Source organism: Mercenaria mercenaria, chromosome 10 (assembly GCF_021730395.1).
Source record: "Mercenaria mercenaria strain notata chromosome 10, MADL_Memer_1, whole genome shotgun sequence".
Classification (NCBI taxonomy): Eukaryota; Metazoa; Mollusca; class Bivalvia; order Venerida; family Veneridae; genus Mercenaria; species Mercenaria mercenaria.
This window is the reverse complement of record NC_069370.1, coordinates 58630006-58657843: the sequence shown is the minus strand read 5'-3', so window position 1 is coordinate 58657843 and position 27838 is coordinate 58630006. Positions and strand designations below refer to the sequence as shown.

General features: G+C 36.1%; 1 protein-coding gene across 1 annotated transcript in view; it reads right to left on the bottom strand.

The window, feature by feature from the left end:
- LOC123561431 (beta-secretase 1-like) overlaps window positions 1-27567 on the bottom strand; it is a 34918-nt gene extending 7351 nt beyond the window's left edge. The window contains exons 1-10 of the mRNA XM_045353797.2: window positions 27446-27567; window positions 20223-20524; window positions 17766-17854; window positions 16093-16309; window positions 15611-15742; window positions 12697-12831; window positions 11884-11985; window positions 10008-10166; window positions 4466-4550; window positions 1267-1413 (exon numbers count right to left, since the gene is read on the bottom strand). Coding sequence (XP_045209732.2) covers window positions 1267-1413; window positions 4466-4550; window positions 10008-10166; window positions 11884-11985; window positions 12697-12831; window positions 15611-15742; window positions 16093-16309; window positions 17766-17854; window positions 20223-20468 — 1312 coding nt within the window. The 5' untranslated portion in view covers window positions 20469-20524; window positions 27446-27567. The remainder of the gene's footprint in view (window positions 1-1266; window positions 1414-4465; window positions 4551-10007; window positions 10167-11883; window positions 11986-12696; window positions 12832-15610; window positions 15743-16092; window positions 16310-17765; window positions 17855-20222; window positions 20525-27445) is intronic.
- Window positions 27568-27838: the final 271 nt, after the last annotated feature.

Here is a 27838-nt window from a genome sequence, read left to right as displayed (position 1 = left end):
CATAATTATAGAGTTTGTTTAAGGTACTGGACCAGTAACCACAATAAGCAATTTTCTTTCAATTATGTATTTTTTTGTATGCTGGTACTGAAACACCTGCTTAAAATATGCTATAACAAGAGCTGTCAGTGGACAGCGCGCTCGACTATTCTCCGTGCTTGATAGCAGACCTGGGGTCAATTACTTTAAAGTGTAATTAATTAAATTACAATTACATTGAGAAATGTCCAGTTAAATTACAATTACCATTACATGAAATTTAGCAATGTAATTAATTAAATTACAATTACATTGGAAATTGTAATTAATTACATTCAATTACAATACCAAATGTGGTGCGTCTTACATGAACACTGCAGCAAAGTTCTTTACTTTGTACTACACAAACATGATAATCCACATGTAAACTGATTTCAGTTATTTCAAAATTGAATTTAAGTTGATAGTATAATATAAGCAATGAGTAAAACTTTAACATTACAATAAGCATATTCTAAGTCGAAAAGGGGTCATAATTCAGTTAAAATGCTTGATAGAGTTTCCTCCCCTTTTTACAGGCTGGGGTCATGATGGTAAACAAGTATGCAAAATATGAAAGCAATATCTCAATGGACTTTGAAAATATTTGGGGTGGTACGCAAACTTTAACATTTATTCTAAGTCGAAAAGGGGCCATAATTCAGTCAAAATGTTTGATAGAGTTGCCTCCTCCTTTTTACAGACTAGGGTCATGATGGTAAACAAGTATGCAAAATATGAAGCAATATCTCAATGGACTTTGAAAATATTTGGGGAGGTATGCAAACTTTAACATTTATTCTAAGTCAAAAAGGGGCCATAATTCAGTCAAAATGTTTGATAGAGTTGTCTCCTCCTTTTTACAGACTGGGGTCATGATGGTAAACAAGTATGCAAAATATGAAAGCAATAACTCAATGGACTTTGAAAATATTTGGGGTGGTACGCAAACTTTAACATTTGTGTGACGCTCACGCCGATGCGAGTAGGATAGCTCCCCTATTCTTCGAATAGTCGAGCTAAAAACAACAGAAAGATACTGAAAAAGCCTAAGAAAATACTAAATCAAATAGAAATTGCCGATTATCACCACAGGTCTGCTATCTTGAGTGGAAGCTCCATGTTCCACCATGTTCTTTCTCAACTAAATAAGGAACAATTACCTTTTTCTTACTTTCACCATCCACTCACCTAACAATGTAGTAGAACTTTCACAAACGTGCATGTAAAAGCATCATGCATACATACCTGTATATTTCATGTATCCTTGTATATGTGACCTGACAGTATCTGGATCTAAAGGTCTGCAGGTAGAATTGGCAAACTTCACTTCTTTATTTTCTCTATCAAACACAACATAGAATCCCTCCATTACTATAGCACCTATTACACTACCTGAAAAAGTGTAAAGTATTCTTTACTCTGTAAAAGTAAATGCAGAGACTACCGGTATTAACAAGTTTTTAAGGCACTGGCTGTCACTTATAAACAAGAAGACACCAACAAGCATCAATAAAACTCCCTGACCTATCAGTAACCAAATCAGAATATCACCATACTTTCTGTTGACCTACTCCTCTCATACAGCCTACAAATCTAAAAATCTAACCATATTATTTTTTTTTCAGTACAAACATTTTGGAGGTAAACAAACTGCCTAAAAACTGCCTGAGACTTCAAAAATAATAGTTGACCTTTTTTTCTCAGTTGGATATAAGGTCACACCAGCACACTTATTGGTTATATGAAAACTTTCCAGATTTCTACTGTCAGTCAGATCCAGGTGCTCCTATGGGCATTATTTCATAATATAAAGGTTCCCCTAGTAGAAATGCTGACCTTCTATAAGATTGACAGCTTCCTCATATAAAAGAATTCTGCACTCTAAGAAAGGTTTCAAACTCAAGGCAGTGGGGAGCAAGTGATTCCCACTCAGCCGTAGAGACACTATTAAGATATTATCAGCCATGCAGATAATTATTCTCTTACATTTTACAGAAGGTAAAAAGTATGTGATAAGAGAGCAATTTTTCTAAACTTCCTTGACTTTTCCACCCTGAAGAATGGTCATGTTTTCTTTCAAAAGTAACTCAATTTAAAATCCATACAATTAAAAGAACTGTGCAAATATGAGCTGGTGGGGTGGCTTTACTTCTAACTAGGTTTGGTGAAAATCCTTTAAGCTGTTCATTAAAACAGAAGTTATTTCAAAGTTTTTCTACATTTTGCTGTCACTCGCCAAAAAGGCATAATCATCAGAAGGTATTAAAGGTATTTCTATTTTAACTCTAGTGGCCCCTAAAAGGGTTCAGGTGAACTAAAAATTGAATATTGTAAAAGTGGCCTTTGGTATAAGTCCACTGAATATGAATTTTTATGAAGTGTCCATGTAAATTACAACAACAAACCGAACACTGCCAACCTTCTACAGAGTATTATTTGTCTGGTTTAGAGTCAACACAATTTAGTCATATGGCAACTTTTACAGCTTTTCATGGTGGAGGGAGAATGAAACTGCCCATCAAAGCATTGTTTTGGTCACAGGTGGAGGGAGAATGAAACTGCCCATCAAAGCATTGTTTTGGTCACAGGTTGGCACCTTGGTAGAACCACCAACCTTCTGTAAACCAACTGTATGGCTTCCTCACATGAAAAATTCTACACCCCAACTTGAAATAAGCAACCTTAACCATTCCGCCATGAAGGCCCCTTCAACACAGGTTTTTACAAATATTTAACACAGGTTTTCACTTGTTTCATTATTTCTAGATTCAGATATACATTTAAACTAAACATTAAGCAAATGCTAATACAACTATACACAAAACTGTGCATCTGAACTGACAAGGAGTTGCTTTAAGGTATTAGGTCACCAATAGTAATGTTTACAAAATGGCCTTTGCTTGGTATATTCTGCAAGGTAACCGTGTTTTGCACTATTTTGCAGTTTTTGAACAACTTTTACCGTGCTGTTTTTTATAAATTTTGTATAACTTATGGTATCTCCTCAAGCTCATGTAGAGACAAATTTCAAAGCGATAGCCACTATCCAAAACGTTTGCAGATAACTCATTTTACCATTAATTTTAATAAAAGAAACATCAAACTATTGGTAAACAATTATAAAACACAAAATAAAAATGTCAATATCATTTTTTCTATGGTGCCTGAAGTAAACAGATTTAATGAGACAGAATTCATACTTTAACATTGAAAACAAGAGCTGTCTCCGTAGGATGACACATGCCCCCGATGGCACTTTGAATGAATAGTTATGGCCGATGTTAGAGTTTAGGACCTTTGACCTATGGAGCTGGGTCTTGCGCGCGACACATCGTCTTACTGTGTCACACATTCATGCATAGTTATTTTAAAATCCATGCATGAATGACAAAGATATGGACCGGACATGCCCATCAATGCACTATCATGAAAAATGATCTTTAACGTCTAAGTGTGACCTTGACCTTTGAGCTACGGACCTGGGTCTTGCACACTGCACGTCACCTTACTGTGGTACACATTCATGCCAAGTTATTTGAAAATCCATCCATCGATGACAAAGATATGGACCGGACACGCCCATCAATGCACTATCCTTTAACATCTAAGTGTGACCTTGACCTTTGAGCTACGGACCTGGGTCTTGCGCACTGCACGTCGTCTTACTGTGGTTCACATTCATGCCAAGTTATTTGAAAATCCATCCATCGATGACAAAGATATGGACCGGACACGCCCATCAATGCACTATCCTTTAACGTCTAAGTGTGACCTTGATCTTTGAGCTACGGACCTGGGTCTTGCGCTCTGCACGTCATCTTACTGTGGTACACATTCATGCCAAGTTATTTGAAAATCCATCCATCGATGACAAAGATATAGACCGGACACGAAAATTGCGGACAGACCGACAGACTGACAGACAGACGGTTCAAAAACTATATGCCTCCCTTCGGGGGCATAAAAATAAGGTCGAATGCTGTGTTTCTGTTTTCAATTTTGCTTACTCCATTTGAAAATAACCTTAGGGCAGAGGTAAAACCTACCTAAAATTCTTCCACAATATATAATCTAAGAGTGAAAGCAAAATAGAGAACTTTCACCGCATGTAACTCAATATTTTTAACGATGTGTAACTCTACCCCTTCTGTTTAAGTAGTAAATTCACTTTGAACACCAAGAAATCGCTTATAAGATTCATCTTTTTCCGTTTTTGTACAAGAAATCAATAAGTACTTGAAAGAAGTAAAAACTTACTAAAAAAAAAAGAAAAAATAAGGAAAAAAAATTGGTCCCAGAAAGGCTTGAACCTATGCCCCCTAAGAATTGCAGTAAAACTAGGTTTATGGTAGGAATTGAATACTCTTCAAAAAGGAGGTTCTCTATTAGTGATCTAATACCTTAAATAGCTCAAATCTGAAAGGTTAACAGAATAATATTTTACCTGAATCTAGACTCGAAATTCCAAATTTGAAGCAATCATTTTCAGGAGAATTATCATTTTCCTCACCAACAGGTCTAAGATATTGCTGCAAATATACATGTTACATGGTATGAAATACAAAGTTTCCATTTTTTTTAATATCAATCCATCAATTTAATAAGCAATTAAAATTGGCTAATCTGAAGAAGTCTAAGGTTTAAAAAAACTTCATTGACAGCTTTTGCCTATACATGTACATCAAAACTATAACATAAACTGAGATTAAGTTATAAATCACTGGTCTTGATAATTCATAAGCTGGAATAAAAAGATAAAATGAAATCATGCAATATTCATAATCTTTGCTTGAAAAATATTTTTACCAGAGAGACCCAGATGAAAGTATAGGTGTAGATAAAATGGTAACTATTGTATATATGATGTTCGTCAACTGTCATGTTTTTGACAATATTTAAACAAGAGGACCATAATGGTCCTGAATCGCTCACCTCTTCCCACATGACCCAGTTTTGAGTATGATGTCGTTTTTTCTATTATTTGACATAGTGACCTAGTTTTTGAGCTCATGTGACCCAGTTTTGAACTTGACCTAGATATTATCAAGATAAAAATTCTGACCAATTTTCATGAAGATCCATTGAAAAATATGGTCTCTAGGTTTTTCTATTATTTGACCTATTGACCTAGTTTTCGAAGGTACGTGACCCTGTTTTGAACTTTACCTAGATATCATCAAGGTGAACATTCTCACTAATTTTCATGAAAATCTCATTAAATATGGCCTCTAGAGAGGTCACAAGGTTTTTTCTATTTTAATATCTACTGGCCTAGTTTTTGACCGCACATGACCCAGTTTCGAAACTGACCTAGATATCATCAAAGTGAACATTCAGATCAATTTTCATGAAGATCCATTGAAAAATATGGCCTCTAGAGAGGTCAAAAGATTTTAATAATTTTAGACCTACTGACCTAGTTTTTGACCGCAGTTGACTCAGTTTCAAACTTGACCTAGATATCATCAAGATGAACATTCAGACCAACTTTCATACAGATCCCATGAAAAGTATGGCCTCTAGAGAGGTCACAAGGTTTTTTATTATTTGACCTACTGACCTAGTTTTTTATGGCACGTGACCCAGTTTCAAACTTGACCTAGATATCATCAAGGTGAACATTCTGACCAATTTTTATGGAGATCCATTCATAAGTATGGCCTCTAGAGAGGTCACAAAGTTTTTCTATTTATAGACCTACTGACCTAGTTTTTGACCGCACATGACCCTGTTTCGAACTTGACCTAGTTATCATCAAGATGAACATTCAGACCAATTTTCATACAGATCCAATGAAAACTAGAAAATGCTTTTGTAAAAAAGCGCATGTCCAGGGGTTTTTTTTATTCTATAGCAGAGGCCGAATATCGGCCTCGTCCCCCAGCCGAGGATTTCCCCCACAGCCAAGGATTTCCCCTACCGCAGTCGAAATTCCCCTACGTCCGAAATTCCCCCCTCCAAAATCGTAAACAAAGCAATGGAGATTACTCCCAGCGATTTTCCCGACCGAATATCGGACCCGTTCACAATTGCAGACGGTCTTTCACAATTTTCAATGGGTGTGAAAACCTTTAGAAATAGTAGAAAAATGTTCAAGAAGAGCGTTCAGTGGACCCGAGGTTTTGGTTTTGACCAGCGAAAATCGATAAAAACTCGTATCTGACCCGCACATAATAAGCTTGTCTCGCGGTAATACTCTTTGATGCGTAACGAGTTCGAAAGCTCTGCCCCTTGTCAATCAAAATCCCAGTGAACTTCATACTGTTTGTCGACGCCAGCATAAGTATGACAGTAGGCGGAGCGTCGTATGTTAATTAGCTACTGACAGATGTCAATCACGCCACGCGCCGACTGACACGTGGTTATCATCAGTATGTAATATAGATGATTGATAAACAATGCAGCGTCAGATTATCGTGTTTGTACCTCTTGTTAATTAGCGGTAACAGCTTATGCTGTATTGTGTAATATGTGTTGTTAATTTAAAGTAATTATTTTATGTGCTTGATTCGATTAAATAAGCCGGTCGGCCGTTACGCAAATTTATTATCTTTGCCGAGGCATTTTGCTAGAGCAAAATAAAATATAAATGTTTTAAGTAATCAGATATTATAAGTATGGAATAGTTCTGGTGAAAAGATGAAATTTAAAACGGGTATTTTATCAGGAATTTTTAATGTTTGCTTTCGTTTTTTCATATTTGTCACACGTTTTCGCGATCGTGATTTTCGGACTTTTTTTATCCTTTCTTACAAGATTTTCTAGTACAATTGAAATAAAAAGCCAACAAAAGTATGCATTTAATAATAATATGATGACTCTTGCAAAAGCAACTCTTATTTTAAAGCATTTCTTGTGAATAAAAGCATGTGACCTTTAAATATTCAATGATTTGAGCATTTCAACTCTCCCCACCCACCTTGTTACAATGATAAGTGAACATGAGTGCAAGTCCATCTATTGCTAAGTGACAGTGTGTATAGTTGCTAAAAGTTGCAAGAATATGTAATAAAAGCATAGTTTAAAGTGTTTATTATGCATAATTGTAAATTCCCCACTGAGTGAAAAAATCCCCCAAAACTGCTCGTCGCGCGCTATTTTCTTCCCCCAATGACAGGCTGGGGCCTCTTCCCCCAGTCGTAAAAAAAACCCCTGATGTCTCCCCCAATGCAAAGTCCTATAGGCAAGAAGTCAATAGGGGTCAGGAGCGGAAGTCAAAGAGACACTGATGGTTGGCTGCAATAGGGTTCATCTACTTGGCATGTCCAGTCATCCTGCTAAATTTCAACACTCGTGGCCTAGTGGTTCTCAAGTCACTGTTCAGGCTCCTGTGACCCTGACCTTTGATCAAGTGACCTCAAAATAAATAGGGGTCATGTACTCTGCATGTCCAATCATCCTATTAAGTTTCAACATTGTAGGTCAAGTGGTTCTCAAGTTATTTCCAAAAAATGATTTTACATGAACAGGCCACTGTGACCTTGACCTTTAATAGACTGACCCCAAAATCAATAGGGGTCATCTACTCTGCATGTTCAATCATCCTATGAAGTTTCAACATTCTGGGTCAAGTGGTTCTCAAGTTATTGATCGGAACTGGTTATCAATGTTCAGGCCCCTGTGACCTTGACCTTTAACGGAGTGACCCCAAAAACAATAAGGGTCATTTACTCTGCATGAACAATCATTCTATGAAGTTTCAATATTCTGGGTCGAGAGGTTCTCAAGTTATTGATTGGAAATGGTTTTCCATGTTCAGGCCCCTGTGGCCTTGACTTTTAACAGAGTGACCCTAAAATCGTTAGGGTTCATCTACTCTGCATGACCAATCATCCTACGAAGTTTCATCATTCTGGGTCAAGTGGTTCTCAAGTTACTGACCGGAAATGGTTTTCAATCTGCGGGCCCCTGTGACCTTGACCTTTCACAGAGTGACCCCAAAATCTTTAGGGGTCATCTACTCTTTATGACCAACCATCCTATTAAGTTTCAACATTCTGGGTCAAGTGGTTCTCAAGTTACTGACCGGAAATGGTTTTCAATATTCAGGCCCCTGTGACCTTGACCTTTAATGAGTGACCCCAAAATCAATAGAGGTCATCTGCTTTGCATGTACAATCATCCTATGAAGTTTCAACATTCTGGGTCAAGTGGTTCTCTAGTTATTGATCAGAAATGGTTTTCAATGTTCAGGCCCCTGTGACCTTGACCTTTGACGGAGTAATCCCATAATCAATAAGAGTCATCTACTCTTTATGACCAATCATCCTATCAAGTTTCAACATTCTGGTTCAGGTGGTTCTCTAGTTATTGATTGGAAATGGTTTTCAATGTTCAGGCCCCTGTGACCTTGACCTTTGACGGAGTGACCCCAAAATCAATAGGGGTCATTTACTCTTCATGACCAATCATCCTATGAAGTTTCAACATTCTGGGTCAAGTGGTTCTCTAGTTATTGATCGGAAATGGTTTTCAATGTTCAGGCCCCTGTGACCTTGAACTTTGACGGAGTGACCCCAAAATCAATAGGGGTCATCTACTCTTCATGACCAATCATCCTATGAAGTTTCAACATTCTGGGTCAAGTGGTTCTCTAGTTATTGATCGGAAATGGTTTTCAATGTTCAGGCCCCTGTGACCTTGACCTTTGATGGAGTGACCCCAAAAACAATAGGGGTCGTCTACTCCAGCAGCCCTACAACCCTATGAAGTTTGAAGGTTCAAGGTCAAATGGTTCTCCAGTTATTGCTCGGAAATGAAGTGTGACGTACGGACGGACGGACGGACAGGGCAAAAACAATATGTCTCCTGGGGGAGACATAAATATGGCCTGTAGAGAGGTCACAAGGTTTTTCTATTATTTGACCTACTGACCTAGTTTTTGATGGCACGTGACCCACTTTCGAACATGACCTAGATATCATCAAGATGAACATTCAGATTACCTTTCATACAGATCCCATGAAACATATGGCCTCTAGAGTTGTCACAAGGTTTTTCTATTATTTTGCCTACTGACCTAGTTTTTGATGGCACGTGACCCACTTTCGAACTTGACCTAGATATCATCAAGGTAAACGTTCTGACCAATTTTCATGAAGATGTCATGAAATATATGGCCTCTAGAGAGGTCACAAGGTTTTTCTATTTTTAGACCTACTGACCTAGTTTTTGATAGCACGTGACCCAGTTTCGAACTTGACCTAGATATCATCAAGATGAACATTCAGACCAACTTTCATACAGATCCCATGAAAAATATGGCCTTTAGAGAGGTCACAAGGTTTTTCTATTATTTGACCTACTGACCTAGTTTTTGATGGCACCTGACCGAGTTTCGAACTTGACCTAGATATCATCAAGGTGAACGTTCTGACCAATTTTCATGAAGATCTTTTGAAATATATGGCCTCTAGAGAGGTCACAAGGTTTTTCTATTTTTAGACCTACTGACCTAGTTTTTGATGGCACGTGACCCAGTTTCGAACTTGACCTAGATATCATCAAGATGAACATTCTGACCAACTTTCATAAAGATCCCATGAAAAATGTGACCTCTAGAGTGGTCACAAGGTTTTTCTATTTTTAGACCTACTGACCTAGTTTTTGACGGCACGTGACCCAGTTTCGAACTTGACCTAGATATCATCAAGATGAACATTCTGACCAATTTTCATAAAGATCCCATGAAAAATGTGACCTCTAGAGTGGTCACAAGCAAAAGTTTACGGACGCACACACGGACAGACGGACGGACAGACGACGGACACCGCACGATCACAAAAGCTCACCTTGTCACTTTGTGACAGGTGAGCTAAAAAAAACAATTACAAAGGCAGCAACAAAATTACTGCAAACATGTTAGTCTGCGGTCAAAGCAAGCTGAAAAATCTTCCTTTCATGGTAAACATAACAGAAATTAGGCACAGCTCTCCCTGGCACCACCCCCAGCTCCATCCATCTAGATCTGCCCAAGACTATCTTACCTGAGGTGAAATAACCAGCTTGAAGCTTGCTGTGGCATTTGCAGGCAGTACTAAAGACACGGTAGGGAACACCCCATATGGTACTTGACCCTCTTTCCAGCATAGTACTTCCTCCCCTGACCAAAATCCAGCATTTGGTGGTACAACCTCTGGATTTAACTGTAAAATTAAACAAGAGCTGTCCGTAAGACAACGCGCTCCACTATTCGGCGATTTGACAGTAAAATGAATCTATGTCTCAATAAGAGACCTCTACTTTAAAAGGAAAATACACCAAGACATAAAAAGACCTTACTTCTTAGAGGGGTTAGAGGTAAAGTATGGAAGGGGTACTGACATTCTTTATTTTGATGGAATTAAATTATATCAGAAAAAAAAATCCTAGAAACTATATGCACATAAAGCATAAAGACCTTGCTAAACTAAAATTATATTTCTATTTATTTCATTTATTTATCTATTTTATTTATTATTCTAGCTAAGAGATGATGATGATTATTTATTTATTTATCTGGGTTTTACGGCGCACTAACACAGTGTAGGTTATATGGCGCCAAACAGGACTACAAATTTTGGTTTCACATCTCATTTACATTGAAATAAAAACATGACGTATGGAAGATGATGATGATTAAGATACATTTTTAAGTTTCAAGTTATTATCTTATATAGTACCAATGTTATGTCCAGAAAACAAAGTTAGTCAAAAAATTTTAGTATGAAAGGGGCATAATTTGGTCAAAAATACAAATCAGTGTTATGGGGATTGTTACTCCACTGTAAAGAACTAAAATATTGTAGAACACGGAAATCAGTGAAAATAATTGAAATTTGTGTGTTACTTAATTTAGGAATTCATTTTAATGTTTGCGGTAAAGTTAAAAAAAAAATCATTAATTTACTTGGGCTAAAGCAGAAACTTTTATTATATATATAAAATTATGACAAGAAGATTCACATGTTTCAAAAAGACTATAAGCTCTGCAATGAGATATTTGCTCATATTCTTTCTTGGAATACATATCCGATGAGCTACTGGCCATATACCATGACATAAAGATAAATGCCGTTTCAGACTAGAACATTTTGTTTTTAAAAACACTACTAAAATGTACAAGGTGGATAGACAGACAATTTTCTGCATTTGTTTAAACTTCTACGCATAAGAAGAATAAAACAAGGAGCTGCGTTCAATAAACGCTTGATGCCCCCGGTGGCATCCTTGCTGATACAAAGCAACCGAAGTCCAAAACGAGGTCAAGGTCAAACAGAGGTCAGGTGATGTTTGAAGATGAGGAATGGTCACAGGTTACATCTGTATTAGTATCAATTCATTCTTTTAAGTGGTATTGATGCTAGACGAAATGGTTCCCTTTGTTTAACCAAGAGATGGCCCATATAAAGCAACCTAAGTCCAAAATGAGGTCAAGGTCAAAGTCAAACTGAGGTCAAGTGATGTTTAAAGATGAGAAATGGTCACAGGTTATATAGATCCGCATTAGTATCAAGTCATTCTAGTAAGGAGTATTGATGATAGACGAAACGGTCCCATTTGGTTAACCTCGTACGGACAGACGAACGAACAGACTGACAGGACAATCACTATATGCCTCCCACATCAGTAGATGCCGGGGGCATAAATATATCTATCAAATGTCTTTATTTACCTCTAACTTGACAATTGTTTATGAACAGTTCTTTTCAAACTGTGGCTGCAACAGTGGCAAAAATTAGCAATTTTTCATGAACACATTCTTTTCAAATGGTGGCAAAAATTAGCAATTTTTCATGAACATGTTCTTTTCAAATGATGGCAAAAATAGTTGGTAGGATATTGGCAAATAAACAGTTGTTGTTTCAGGCATGGGAGTCTTACCTGTAATTCCTGTACAATATGTTGAACAATTTTATTGAATACCCGGTATGGAAGACGAAGATTTGTTGTACCAGTATCTACAATTGTTTTCCCAAAGTTATACTGAAAATATACAGATCATCATAAAATCAGCAACATTAAATACAAATTCTACATCACTGTCAAACAGGCATTACTTGTAATTCCAATTTAACTCCATATTTTATTGGTACCAAACAGCTTTGTGCTGTAAAAAGATTACATTTTCAGAACCAAAATTTTGCATGGTTCATTTAACTTACCATTATGAATAAATAGCCTAGTCTCAAATAATCTGATTTGCTGCTAAACGAAAGATGTCCATTTTTATGACAAGCAGTTTACCCCAAACACCTGCAATATATTCTGTTAAACAGGACTTTGGAAATTTGCCGGTTTGTCTGTTTTGGACTGATTTTTAACTTTTCAGACTGATTCATGAAATGAAAACAACAAAAAATAATCAGTCCGGTAAAAAGGAGAAAAAGAATAAAATTCTGAAATCTCAATACACAACCACATGCAAGACAGGAAATTGATAATCACACCCTCAGATAATCAATAAACATGTCAAATATTCCAACTGTCACCTTGGTAATCGGTTCGTAATTAGCAAGTGACACTACAGTGCTTGTGCGGCACATCCTTTAATGTTTGCAGCAAGCCGACTACAATATCATAAACACTTTTGACTGGATCCGAATGCTTTTGACTGAGAGCCACTTGTTTTTATTTAGACTACTGGCTAGAGTTGACCATCATGGGGACTATAAATAATCTTAAATAAACACACACCTCTTTACAGTCCATATCCAAGCTTTTATCAGCCACCTCTATGTCAACAATGACAACTTCATAGTACCATTCCTTGTATATAGGGGTTGGAAACAATTCTCCATTATATGGTTCTGGTGCTGTGCCACCAAGTATCTGTGAAGATAAATAAGAAGTCTATTATGCAGAAAGCTATTACATTGTATCTTTTCATATCATGTAGACTTAACTATTTATTGAAATTTCAAACTAGAGTTGTCACAGGGGTGACGAATTATACCCCCACAATATGGCCTAGTCACAGACCTAAGCCAATGTCAAAGCCAAACTTGCTTGACCTTTGACCTACTGACCACAAAATCAATAGAGGTGATCTGCTAGTCATGATCAACCTCCCTATGAAGTTTCATGATCCTCCGCCCAAGAGTTCTCAAGTTATTGTCCGTAAAAGGTTTAAATGACCTTTGACCTTTGGAACTCAAAATCAATATGGGTCATCTGCTTGACATGACCAACCTCCAGATTAAGTTTCCTGATCCTAGTCCCAAGCATTCTCAAGTTATTGTCCGAAAACTGTTTAAATGTTCCGGGTCACTGTGACCTTGACCTGTGACCTACTCACCTCAAAATCATTAGGGGTCATCTGCTAGTCATAACCGACCTCCCTATCAATTTTCATGATCCTAGGCCCAAGCATTCCAAAGTTATCATCCGGAAACCGTTTAACTGTTCCAAGTCACTGTGACCTTGACCTTTGACCTACTGACCTCAAAGTCGAACTTGACCTGCATTTCATGATGTTACACCAGTATACTAAAATTTATGATCCTAGGCCCAAGCGTTCTCAAGTTATCATCCAGAAACCATTTAACTGTTCCGAATCCCTGTGACCTTGACCTTTGACCTACAGACCTCAAAGTCGAACTTGACCTGCATTTCATGATGTTACACCTGTGTACCAAAATTTATGATCATAGGCCCAAGCGTTCTCAAGTTATCATCCGGAAACCATTTAACTGTTCCAAGTCCCTGTGACCTTGACCTTTGACCTACAGACCTCAAAGTCGAACTTGACCTGCATTTCATGATGTTACATCTGTGTACCAAAATTTATGATCCTAGGCCCAAGTGTTCTCAAATTATCATCCGGAAACCGTTTGACTGTTCAGGGTCACTGTGACCTTGACCTTTGACCTACTGACACCAAATTCGAAACTGACCTGTATTTTCTGATGTTACACCTGTGTACCAAGAATTATTTAAATTGGTCAAGCCTTTCTTGAGTTATCATCCGGAAACCATGCAACCGACCAACCGACCGACCGACCAACTGACCGCCAAGCTCACTCCTATATACCTCCCCCCCCCCCCCCACAATCTTTGTTTTGTGGGGGTATAATGAAGGATTTTTTATTGTTTTTAAATAGTGCAGTATTACCAATGACCAAATCACAATGGAATATACTAAAAATGTGCGCCATGGTCTGGCTACCACAACATAAAATTAAAAGTTTGAGTCAGGCCTGGTATTCTGTTGAAAAAGAGAAGCCTAAAAGCCTACTTTCCATTTTTCAACAACGTTATATAGAGCAATTCTTGCAGTCAAAAGCCTGAAATCAGGACCAGATCAGAACAAGAGCTGTCAGAAGACATCAACGCTTAACAACTCAACAGTCTTGTCAACTGAATAAATATATTAAGTCGAAAAAAGGCACAATTTTGTAAAAATGCAAAACAGAGCTATGGAACATTTACAATTATTGTCAGCTCACCACAGTTGACATGTGTTTAAAGTTTCACTCCATTCCCATTAGTGGATACTGAGCAACCAGCTTACAAAGAAAAAAACTTGATAAAATATTGCTAAGTCAACAAGAGGGTCATGATGACCCTGAATCGCTCACCTGAGTATATTGAACCACATGTTTCAAATGGCAAACTGATGCTAAAATATTAGAAAGTAGATCAGTAAGTCACATTTATGGTCACTGAAAGACAGTTTAAAGATTGGTGTGCAAAACTGTACATGTCATCCAAATTTTAAGGCTGGATCTTAAACCAGAGTGGTCACAAGCAAAAGTTTACGCACGGACAACATAGACCTACTGACCTAGTTTTTGACCGCACGTGACCCAGCTTCGAACTTGACCAATAAATCATCAAGATGAATATTCAGACCAACTTTCATACAGATCCCATGAAAAATATCGCCTCTAGAGAGGTCACAAGGTTTTTCTATTATTTGACCTACTGACCTAGTTTTTGATGGCAGTTGACCCAGTTTCGAACTTGAACTAGGTATCATCAAAAAGTGAACATTCTGACCAATTTTCATGAAGATCCATTGAAAAGTATGGACTCTAGAGAGGTCACAAGGTTTTTCTATTTTTAGACCCACTGACCTAGTTTTTGACCGCACGTAACCCAGTTTCGAACCTGACCTAGATATCATCAAGATGAACATTATGACCAACTTTCATGAAGATCCATTGAAAAGTATGGACTCTAGAGAGGTCACAAGCAAAAGTTTACGGACGGACGCACGGACAGACGACGGATGCTGCGCAATCACAAAAGCTCATCTTGTCACTTTGTGACTGGCGAGCTAAAAACAGGGGTATTATTTTGTAAAAAGCAAAATAAAGTTATTGCACCTATGCAATGTAAGTCAGTTTATCACAGCTATCATGATTTCAATCCATTCCTACAAGTGGTTGCTGAGATACCAGCTAATGTACAAAAATGTAACCAAATTGTGATGCGGCCATTGACGTACAAAGGAGTCCAATAGCTCTATCTTTTCTTTGAATAATCATGCATAAAAATTTTGGGACATATTTACAAAATAATATACAAAATGCACAATGATATAAATCATATCATTCTGTCTGTGCTTATATTTATCAAAAATGGAAACTCAAAGTGTAACAATTACCAAAGATCCACCAACAGTATTATTTGGATTTGGTGAGAAATACCCTAGTCCACACAGCTGAACGCTGAAAATGTTTTTTGACTGTCCAAGGCGTACCATGGTGTCAAACAGAGGTTCCACAGAACTGTCAGGCTGTAATACATGGGAAATATTACATGTGAATTGATAATTCATGTATGCAAATATCATGGCAGTTCAAACAGCTGTACATAAATACAGCTGTACAAGGAAAATACTTTCCGACAGTCAAAGGCACAGCATGGTACATTGCAACTCCACAAAATTATCTGGCCAATATACATGGGAAATGTTGTACTGGTATATACTTCAACAACAGATACAAATTATCTTACCAAGTTAGCTAAGCTGGGAATGTGAATATTGCAATGTTGTTTTTTAATACACTACTTCCACTGTCATATCCAGCAATTACAACTTTACGTTATCTAAAATAAAGTAAAACAGAGAAAGAAAAAACTTACCCGAGCAATATCTGCATAACCAAGACCCAAAATGCCTTGCCAGTTTGAGTCATTCATGAAGAAATGCTCAGCTTTGTCAATACATGCAATATTTGCTGTTACGCTTACATCTGGGATGGTAGAGATGGTTATAACATCTTCTCCAAGGTTGCCATTCCAGCTACCCAAAGTATAAGGTACTGTAACACTCCTACCAGACCCCTTGTATGTTGAAGATCTGCAATCAAAAGAAATTACCATACAAACCTAAGAAGAAAACGTGAATCATTGCTAAGAAAAGAAGCCTCTTTCATAATACTTTCAAAATAATCAGTTCTTGCAGATTCCCCAAAATTTATATTTTCTCTGTAAAAAAATACATTTGTTTCTTTATGCATGTACGTGACACTATATCAAATTTAAAATTTCTGAATATCAAGCAAACTATTTATAGAAAGGATGTCTCAAAATAAGTCAGATTTTTACTTTATTTATTTGTCATTGTATTAACACATAAATCTTTATATGACATATTCTGTGAGTCTTTAACTACTAGTATCATTAAGTTTTTTCTGAGCTTTATCAACAAAGAATGATTCTTTTAGTGGCATATACATCCCTATCTATCAATAAAAACCTGGAATTTTCAGTTTTAGTTTCCGATATCTATCAGACGATACTCTACAAGCATAGAAAATAACCAAAATAGTAAAATATAAGCAGACTTACTTTGACTGAGTATCTTCATAAGAGGTAATGAAATGTGCAACACACCTCTCAAACCCGCTAGAACTTGCTTAAGTGAAATTCTATTAACTTATACCCCGCTAAATTTCTATAATGGACTGGTCCATCATTCAATCTGGGCAATACCATTTATCATTCGAAGGGGTGTTCACTGAAATTTACTGACTGAATAGGGAACAGTGCAGACCAAGATCAGACTGCACAGATGTGAAGGCTGATATTGTTCTGCACTGGTCACCAAGGCAGAATCACTGGCGGTAGGCTAAAGGCTAAAAGGTTTAGTCTTTCATTCAACATTAAAAATTAGTGATAATTTATCAAATACATTAAACAGTGTTGCTATATTTTCTGGTCCTTGGGATCATGGAGTAATTTCCACTTAAGCTGGTGAGGGGGTGTATGGGGTGTTGCCCATTTCATTACCTCTCAAGAACAGACTCAATCAAATCGAGTCTGCTGTTATTTTGCTTGGTTGTGTTCTATACTTCCAAAGGATTGTCTCACACATTTTATAAAAGTATCTTAATCTTACTTGGTAATAGTTTAAATGTTTATACATAAATACACATGGTTTTGACCATTGAAGAGACATAAAATTTACTGTTACTTTGGCATAAACACTTAACAAACTCCATTCCTCTCCCCCTCCCCCCCCCCCCTCCCAAGAAAAGAAATTCATTTGCATAAAAGTTAAAACCACCCAATTCATTTTATTATTTCCTGCCAAATGTAACATATGACCAGTATCAGGTATGCTTGCATGAATATTTTACTTCTATTACCATTTTCTTATTATAATCATTACTGGTACTCTTATAAAGTGTGGAAAGTAGTGAATAACAAATTTACATTTTTGACTCATTTTCCATTTGGTTGAAAAACCTAATGTTTTCTACCTCCATGATTAAAACAAGGTACAAATATAACTAACAAGGGTTTATACTTACTTGTCTGTCTGGAAATGTGTTGAGATTTCTATTGTTGGTTTACAAGCTACAGCCAAATTACTGCTTCCAGTATCAATCAATACATTAAACTGCAATATAAAACATGCAGATCTATTATTCATAAATGACAAGCCTTTTGAGACTATAAGCAAGAAACAAATAGTTCCCTTGGAATATGCAATATGCTGATCAAATAATGGAAAACATTATCTGTTCCATATCATATTACTGTGAAACCATTAAAGTGGTTCATCAGCAGACTTTATCCAACTTTAAATATAATTTTCTCCATAATGGCCAAATTTTTTTATGAAAGTTTCTTCTATCATCAATGGATATTATGTAACTGTGAACCTTAGTGACATCACAGATCCAGTTTACCGTCAAACTGGTCAGTGGTTAACAAAGGTCTGTAAATCCTGTGGCAAGCTGACCAGTGTTATCACTATGGTTACAATCTCATTAAATGATAATGGGTAGTGGACCGGTACAATCTCATTATGGTGGTGGACATGTATGGTAGCAGACCTGTATGGTAGTGGACCCATATGGTTGCAGACCTGTATGTTAGTGGACTCATATGTTAGTGGACTCGTATGGTAGTGGATCCGTATGGTAGTAGACTCGTATGGTAGTGGACTCGTATGGTAGTGGACTCATATGTTAGTGGACCCATATGGTAGTGGACCCACATGGTAGTGGATCTGTATGGTAGTGGACCCATATGGTAGTGGACTCGTATGGTAGTGGACCCATATAGTAGTGGACCAGTATGGTAGTAGTCTTGTATGGTATTGGACCCATATGGTAGTGGACAAGTATGGTAGTGGACCCATATGATAGTGGACTCGCATGGTAGTGGGCCCATATGGTAGTGGACCCATATGATAGTAGACTCATATGGTAGTGGACAAGTATGGTAGTGGACCCATATGATAGTGGACTCGTATGGTAGTGGACCAGTATGGTAGTGGACAAGTATGATAGTGGACCCATATGGTAGTGGACCAGTATGGTAGTGGACAAGTATGATAGTAGTCTCATATGGTAGTGGACCCGTATGATAGTAGTCTCATATGGTAGTGGACAAGTATGATAGTAGTCTCATATGGTAGTGGACAAGTATGATAGTGGACAAGTATGATAGTAGTCTCATATGGTAGTGGACAAGTATGATAGTAGTCTCATATGGTAGTGGACTCGTATGGTAGTGGACAAGTATGATAGTAGTCTCATATGGTAGTGGACCAGTATGATAGTGGACAAGTATGATAGTAGTCTCATATGGTAGTGGACCCGTATGATAGTGGACAAGTATGATAGTAGTCTCATATGGTAGTGGACAAGTATGATAGTAGTCTCATATGGTAGTGGACCAGTATGGTAGTGGACAAGTATGATAGTAGTCTCATATGGTAGTGGACTCGTATGGTAGTTGACAAGTATGATAGTAGTCTCATATGGTAGTGGACCCGTATGATAGTAGTCTCATATGGTAGTGGACCAGTATGGTAGTGGACAAGTATGATAGTAGTCTCATATGGTAGTGGACTCGTATGGTAGTGGACAAGTATGATAGTAGTCTCATATGGTAGTGGACCCGTATGGTAGTGGACCAGTATGGTAGTGGACCCGTATGATAGTGGACAAGTATGATAGTAGTCTCATATGGTAGTGGACCCGTATGATAGTGGACCCGTATGGTAGTGGACCCGTATGATAGTGGACCCGTAATGACATTAGGCAGTGTAAGTATTCTCTGTATGCGATATAGCATCCTCTGTTTTACGGTGAGATGTGTATACAGTCAGCTACATATAACTACAAAGTATTCCGAACTGCATACCAGCAGCACATAACGGTAATCATATAGAAATTGCTGAGTATCATTACCTTTCCACTATCTCATGTTTACTGATAATGTATGAAACCGTTTTACTGAGAAAATGATTACCAGAATGACTAAATTTTAACTGAACACCCAGTATGCACATCCCTGTTTTTCTTTTCTTAATTTTTTTGCTTTTATTCTATAATTAAGTTCATTCTGATTCAACTATTTCCTATAATATAATTTATATTGTCCCGAGTTATTCTCCTGAAAGCGAGATTAATGTTAACTATGTAGTATGTACAAATATTAAATCTGTCAGCCTCATTAGCTCTGTAGAGCACAAGACTATTGATAAAGAGATCATGGGTCCAAGCCCCATATGTTTCCAAAGTTCTCTGTGATTACTTGACAGGAAGTCTTTTGTTCTCCATCATTGATTAATATGGGCAGGTTGTCATTCACTTGCAATAATCTGTACCGGTGCTGGATCCATGAATAATGCATAGATTACCGATTAGCACCAACAGACCAATGTTGAAACACTGAAATGCTGTTGAAAGTAGTGTTAAACCCAATGAAACAATCTTAGTTCTTACAAATATTTAATAAGTTCTATTTCGAACCTTTTGTGGGGGTGTACCAATTTCTACTTCCAAGTAGTACCCTTCACCAGGCCTTCCAAGGAGGTTACCAATCTGGTTCCCATACTGTATGTTTCCCTGCAGCTGTGATGCTCTACTAACATCCTCTTTGGCTACCCTATTCCTCTTAACAAGTGGTAAATTCCCTAACACGGAAGTAAGACACAAGTTTGTAACCAACAATATGGTTACTATCTGTCTCTGTAATATGTATTTTTCATTCCGCATCTTAAATCCTTCATCAGACCATTGTAGCACCAGTCCAAAGGTTACATCGTCTGGAGCTGCAATTTAAGATGAAAAATACAATGTATATAAAATTATATGTAACAGACAAGTAATATCATGTTTTTTCTTGCTTTAACTACAATGCAGAATCCCGTGTTTTTGCTATCATTTACAAATAAAATATGAATATGGAAAAAATTAAATTGCCAAAAAATATGATCATTTTGTTGTCATATTTGCTATATATACCGAATAATCTTTATTCAGAGCCAAATATTGACCTTATTAACAGTATGTATTGTCCAGTATAGTGATCATCAATAACACACTGCTGGTTTTTCTTTTGCTATTTTTGAGGCCAAATCCACTCAAAAAGGTATGTTTTCTCCTTTTGAGAAAAATTCCCATCCAAAGAAAAAAAATAAGAGCTGTGGCAGCCTGACAGGAGGCAGTGCTCCCTGCTATTCAGATACTGGATAGTGAAACTGAGCACATCAGAGGAAACTGAAGCTGTCACTGAAGCATTTACTCAAATTAATGACTCCAATGAGGAATGAAGATAGTCAATTTCCCTTATGTCTGTGTCAAACGTAGTTAGCAGCACATGTATTTAGTAATAACAAAGACAAAGGTAAAGAATATAAAAAAAAAATAATAAAATGGACATAATTCAAGAAAATTTCTGCAAGAGTAATTCACTATATGTCATATCATGTGGCTAATAATTTGGAACTACATAGAGGATATTTGTTTGTTTTGAGTGAATATGGAATATATTTCACTGAGAAGTGAGAAAATTTCAAATATTTTCAAGAGCGCGCAGCGCGAGCGAAAATGTGAAAATTTTCTCACTTCGAGGTGAGATATGTTCCATATTCACGAAAAAACAAACAAATTTTCTTTTTATTTTATGCCCAATTACGCTGAGATGTGCATTTTGCAACAATTTTAATCTCAGCGCGGGAAACAGACGTGCGAAAACAGACATGACGTCAGACCTGTTGTGATGTTAGAAAGACGAACACAACATAAAGTTCCATTTTATTTTTTTGCTGCATAACGTTATGTAATTCTCATTAAGTAAAATAACTTGAATCGAGAAATATGCTATAAAGAACAAAGTGCGACTACAATTTTCATCCTGTTTTAAGCAAATATTTTAAAATTCATACACAATGTATAAGGGGCTGAGCTATATCTCTCACAGTGTGAAAATATAGATTTCATATTTTCACAGTGTGAGTGATGAGATATAAAAATATTTAACTGATAGAATACAGTATTTCTAGCCTGGGAAGCCGTTGATAATATTTGTGCTTTGTCAGAAGAAATAATACATAATATCAATGCATTAAAGATCCGACTTAATTTGCGCTAATTAGTGTTAATTGGCATTCATCGAGTTTCTGATATTATCAACGCCTGGGGAAATCTGAAGGAGTTTCCATGTCAGTGCTGATTATCGATTTTCTGTAATTAGCCTAATTAACATATGATCATATTTGCCCTTGTTTGAAACAAAAACGAGGCAATTCTGCTGAAAACTCGGCAATTTTCGTATATATTTCTTCTTAGATCACTAGGTCTGCATTTATATAACATCTCGATGGCTATGACGCAAACTTAAGTTTGCTGACATATTTAAAAGTTATTACAACTTGCCGGAAAAGCTATCGGAGGTAAAAACTGATATTTGTCTATGGCCCGGAAATGTTCGGAACCCTTCGGAAGTATACGATTCCGATCTGCCTTTTCCGTGAGAATTCCGTTTCTATTTTTAGCCATTTCAGAAATTATCGTTCTTTATCAGACACCCACATTCTTCGGGTGTAATATAGGTGGCACTGCGGTCGGAAAACAGGTTTCCCCAGGCTGTCAATTTGCAGGTAGAAAAAAAAATAGTTAGAAATTGTCAGACTGGATTCCCAGGCTACAGTATTTCATTAGTTAGCATAAAATAAAATGTACTATTTATGCAAGCTTCATTTGATTTTATCTCATATTCGCAATAAAATCAGTATCTAAACCCAAACTGGCAGTGATGACAATTACATTGGAAATTTCTTCCACTATTTTGGTCTATGCCTAAGTTTCCTTGTCTGTAGAGGCCTATACAGAATATTGCGAGAACTGAAATGCAGGGGTCAAGCTGTTGATCACCACGTGAGCCATTTGCAACAAAAAATTAAATGTGTCTCCCAAAATTTCTAATTGGAGAAAACGCCCTGAAGCTATGTCTGTCTGCAAAACTTCTGTGTTTACAGACCAAATGGTGTGAAAAATCAATAATATGTGTAGACAAACAACACCTGTTATTGAAAGTAGGGAGCCAATTTGCAATAATCTTATTTGATTAGGCAGTCAATTGGCGACAGTTAGATTATTTAGTATTCTAACACAACTTGATTCATTTTCCTATTCAACTGAAACGGCTGGAAGTTGCGTGTTAATTTACAATAATTCACTGTTATGATGTCACGGAGTAAAACTGCATAGTGGCGCCTTAGAAAAAAAAAAAAAAAAAAAACCAGGCAAATATTTGATGAGCTTCGTCAAGGATATACATACAAGTCCTTGGTAACATGTTAGAATCAAAATAATATATCATATTTATATAGATGGTATCGTCCCCTATCATTACGGAATGAATGAAATAGATAAAGGGACATAATACTTATAGACATGCAAATTTATCATTCCTTCTGAATGTTATAAATCATATCTATAAGTTGCAAACACCATTAGGGGTGGTGGTCAGGAGCAAGGTGGATATAACATACATTCATTCCATATAGGAAACGATGCCTTGATTATGCCTTGTTTTTAAATGTTTTTACTTTAAACATTTACTATGTTGAAATTATTTAAATGTAAAATTGTCTTGTTCTGTATATGCGTCATTAGATGTAAATTTACGGATGTACAAAATAATTTAATTGCAATTAAAGCTTCCAGCGTATAGGAGAGATCGTGTTTGTATGCAAATCCGTTGTATATTCTATTTTTAGAACTGATAAGACAAAGACCAGGTAGGCAGATGCCGATCGTCCATGTTTTTTTGTTAACACTGATGTTTTTCTAATGGCTTAAATAAACTTTCTTAAAACATAAATGATATCAATAATTTTTTGATCAATGGAAACGATATAAAACAAGCAATTTATTGATAACTTTAAACTTTTATTTCAAAATAAAACCGATTAATTATGAACGCTTTACTTTCAGTGTTTTTTCTAAAAGTTTGGAGCATCGCTACGCCGCTATTAAAATCATGTGTCATTTAAAACGGTTTTTCATTATTTCATGACTAAAAAGTTATGTCGATTATTTTCGTTACTGATACAACTCATATACTGCATACATATGTGAAATTTAGTTTATCTTTTCTGAAGTTTTCCATTTATTCCTTGGAGATTTCTTTTTTTGAACAACTCTTTAACAAAAAGTTGCAAAACTGCACTTTTATGGTCAGTGATGTTAGAAATCAACTTACTGATGTCTCTTAAAAAAATCGGACTTACCTACCCTATTTTTTTAGCATGCTACCGGGAACAATTTTTTTAAAGATTTATCACATCTCCATAAAGTACATTTTTCAGACATCCCAACTTTTTCTGGAAGCCAAGTGGGAGTTTTTGCTTTCCAGAGTGGGAGATTGAGGTGTTCAAGTGGGAGATTTTATACCGCGGTAATTATGTTCATGATAACGAAGCTTTTAACAAATCTAATGATAATATAAACTTATTTGCCCTTATAAAATCTCTAGTCTTAAAAAAATTCACTTGTCTATATCTTATTATTCATGCATTTTTAATGTTTTGGAACAATAATACATGAAGCCTTATTTGCAAGTTAAATAGTTATGGCACTTTAAGCACTATGTCTAAATTCAAAACTCCACTGAGAATTAAACCTGCACTTTTATTTCTTTTGTTGGAAAGAAGACTCCCCAGGTGAATTTTACATGACAAACAGTGCAGCTGTTAGAACTGTAGTCTGTAAAAACAAAATGTATATATCTAAAAGAATGAAAGTTCAAGCAATAGAAAATTTACTGTTTGATTCTCATCCCTGTCAACCAGTATTTAAAACCCCTAGCTCAAATACTTTAATTGATCAAAATCCTGTTATCCAAAATTGAATGTCCGGGTATTGTTAAACTTTCGTAGACATTTGCCTAAATCTCCAGTTAAAAGGATGTGTTTGACAAATTGTGATGATGCAAAGACAATTTAACAGCATTTGATAGTGATATTAAAATTTACCATGACATTTCCTCTTATCAAAATGATTTTAAGAGAAATGTTTTTTAAAACCCAGCAGGTTGACTCGGCGACCATCTACTTTCGATTTCAAAAAGTTACAGAAAAAGGTAAAGCCAGTATAATTTCTAATCTAAATTTGATTGAATTTAATTAGATATTTAATGTTTGGATTTTAGTTTCAATTGTGACACATTTTTCAACACCTGGCTTTGTTAAATCGTGTAATAAACAATAATCAGCAAGGGTAGAATAAGGTGCGAAAATATCTGAAAGCTGTTGTTTACAGGCTCGTCAGAAGTGATACAGTATCAGATAGGCGCAAAGAAGTGGATTATTTCATTTTTTCTGTTGTTGTTTTTGTTGTTTTTTTTAATCGGGAGATTGAGACTTCTGATCGGGGTGATCGGGTTTTACAACCAGAATCGGGAGAAACCCGATCGGATTGGGAGAGTTGGGATGTCTGATTTTTTGCATGCACCTACCTGCATTAATTATGTTGAATCACTTGCACACGATTTATTTATAATTAAAGACATAATAACAGAGGTGTAAAATTCTTTTTCACACCACTCGCCCTGCAGGACTAGTAGCTGGTAAAATCTACTCGCCCTTAGTGGACAGTCACTCGCCCTAATAATTGACATTTTTAATACTGTCACGTTTTATGGAAGAAGTATTATGTAAAAGCAAATTTCAAACATAATACATAGCTCGTACACTACGTTTCCTTTTTGATTATTCAGTTTTGTTACTCTTAAATTTCCTTTTCTCACCAGATATTTTTCTTTCACTAATTTTGTCATCTCCACCATCAAGTTGCTTTCCATAATAACTGCATCGATAGAAAAAATAATCACAGTCTAACCCCTACTGTAGTTTGCCAAAGTGTCAGGAAAGTATTAAACATCAGTTATTTTCATTTTCTCAAGACTTATTTCCCGAAAAATAATTATTTTGAAAAGTGTCCTAAAAATATCGACACAATAATCATCATCCACCTACCCGTCTTGAAAGCGAAAAAAAAAAGTTGACGATCATCGGTAATTATTCTGTTGATAAACTAAGTAAAAGGCCTGTTTTCATCATCAATTAACATCCTCTCAAAGAGCTAAATGAAGTGTGTCGGTATCATGACATCTGAAGTGGAGATCAAAGCGGTATTGTTGCACGAGATTGTCATGGCATTACGTCATATTACAGTTTTTGCGCCATGTGACCTATTTGCCCTCAAGGAATTTACATTATCGTTTGAGAAGAATATTTTATTAAAAAAATACATGTACAAAGATTCATTCAAAACTATTAAAAACCGCAACAACATCATTTTGTTTTATTTTAAAACCACATTTCTATTTACGTCCACGAGGTCACGTAACCTATTCCGCGGCACTAACAGAAACCTTTTTACCAAAAAAAATCGTTTTAATCAATGTATTTAAATTACTGCCGCTTTTTCATTATTTAAGATTTTTTAATTCTGTTTTTTGTTCCTTCTGGTCAAAAGTCCGAATTTTATGCCCATAGTATGTATTACTTATTTTCTCTTGGAAAGAAATCAGTAATTAAGATCGCGCTGTTTGAAATTTAACAAATGATTATATGAAAATTCGACCGTTTTCATACAAATTTGCTTACATTTCCCTCGATATTTTATTGAACTCTTAGTAGAATTCAAATTGTATTACTTCTCAAGCGATGTTGAAAAACTGAAGCGATAATGTTAAAAAATGAATGCACTACGCACGTTTTTTGTGTACGTGTCGATAAACAAAAGTAACAGAGATGTAAATTTGATATTACGATAGGTCGCACGTGCTCTCGGAATGGAAAAATACCGGCATGACGTTTTGATATCTTTACGATTCGCGAGTGAATTCCAGTCAATCAAAGTAGCAACTGAACTATCTCAAAGTTTGTTGAGGTTTTTCAAGATGTAATTTCTGAATTTCATTAAAGCTACGACGTAAAAACCACTCGCCCGATCGGTCGAGTATACAGCGAGATCCACTCGTCCTATCCAGACTTTAACTCGCCAATGCGAGCGGGCGAGTGGAATTTTACACCCCTGAATAAGAAAAGTAAAATAATGGCATAAAGGTATGCTAACTAACTATATGTTATTAATTATGCAAGAATATTTGTTCCTTGCATTCTTTTGACTTATTTGCAACTGATGAATTATTCAATTAATCATGATGCTATAACAGCTAATATTTTTAACTAAGATATACCTTACGCTAAAAATAGAAACGCTACCGGAACACCCGTCGTGTGGATAAGAATACTAATCGGCATGACCGTCGTGCGAATAAGAAAGATAATCCGCACGACGATCGTGCCGATAGACACTTCCCTAAAAAATATTTGTTTTGCCCACCACCAGATAAACAGGTCTTGATGCGTGACATCAGGGCAATCTCTCCTATTCTTTGATGACTTTAAATACTGGTTTGTAACACCTCAGCATTTCACGTGCATCAGTTTTGTATTGGATTAAAGTTTATGTTGTGTTTCTGTTAAAAATTATTCGCCATCCGAAACTAGCACTTTCGAATACCAGTACAGTTTTGAAGTACTTTCGATTGTTCATACTAACTGGACAGAATAACGAAGAATAAATATAGAATTCATTGACCTTATAGTACCTTCTAAATCCAGTCTATTTCATTTGAAATAATAACAAATATAGTAATTTAAAATAATTTTTCTCACCCGGAAATGGCTGTTTAATTGGATAAAGACTAATATAATTACTTTTCCAATTGAACGCCACTAAATCAGTCTGTTTTTAATTCATACAAAACCCACTTACTAGATCTATCCCATAGTGAACTATATTGTTTATCTTTGAAATGTAGAAAAAGAAAATCAAAAGGGGTGTGAAGTTTTATATAGGAATATTATGTTTCATCATAAAAGTAACTTTTAAGTATCTATTTTACAGATTTAAAAAACAGAGTATAAATTACAGAACTGGATTCAGTTATTTAGATTGCATACAGACCCAGCTATAAAAATGTATTTTATACTTCTTTGGTTTAGTGCAAGCCTTTCATAGTTTGCGATAGCTGTAACCCCATTGTAATGTTGTTGTATTTTTTTCTT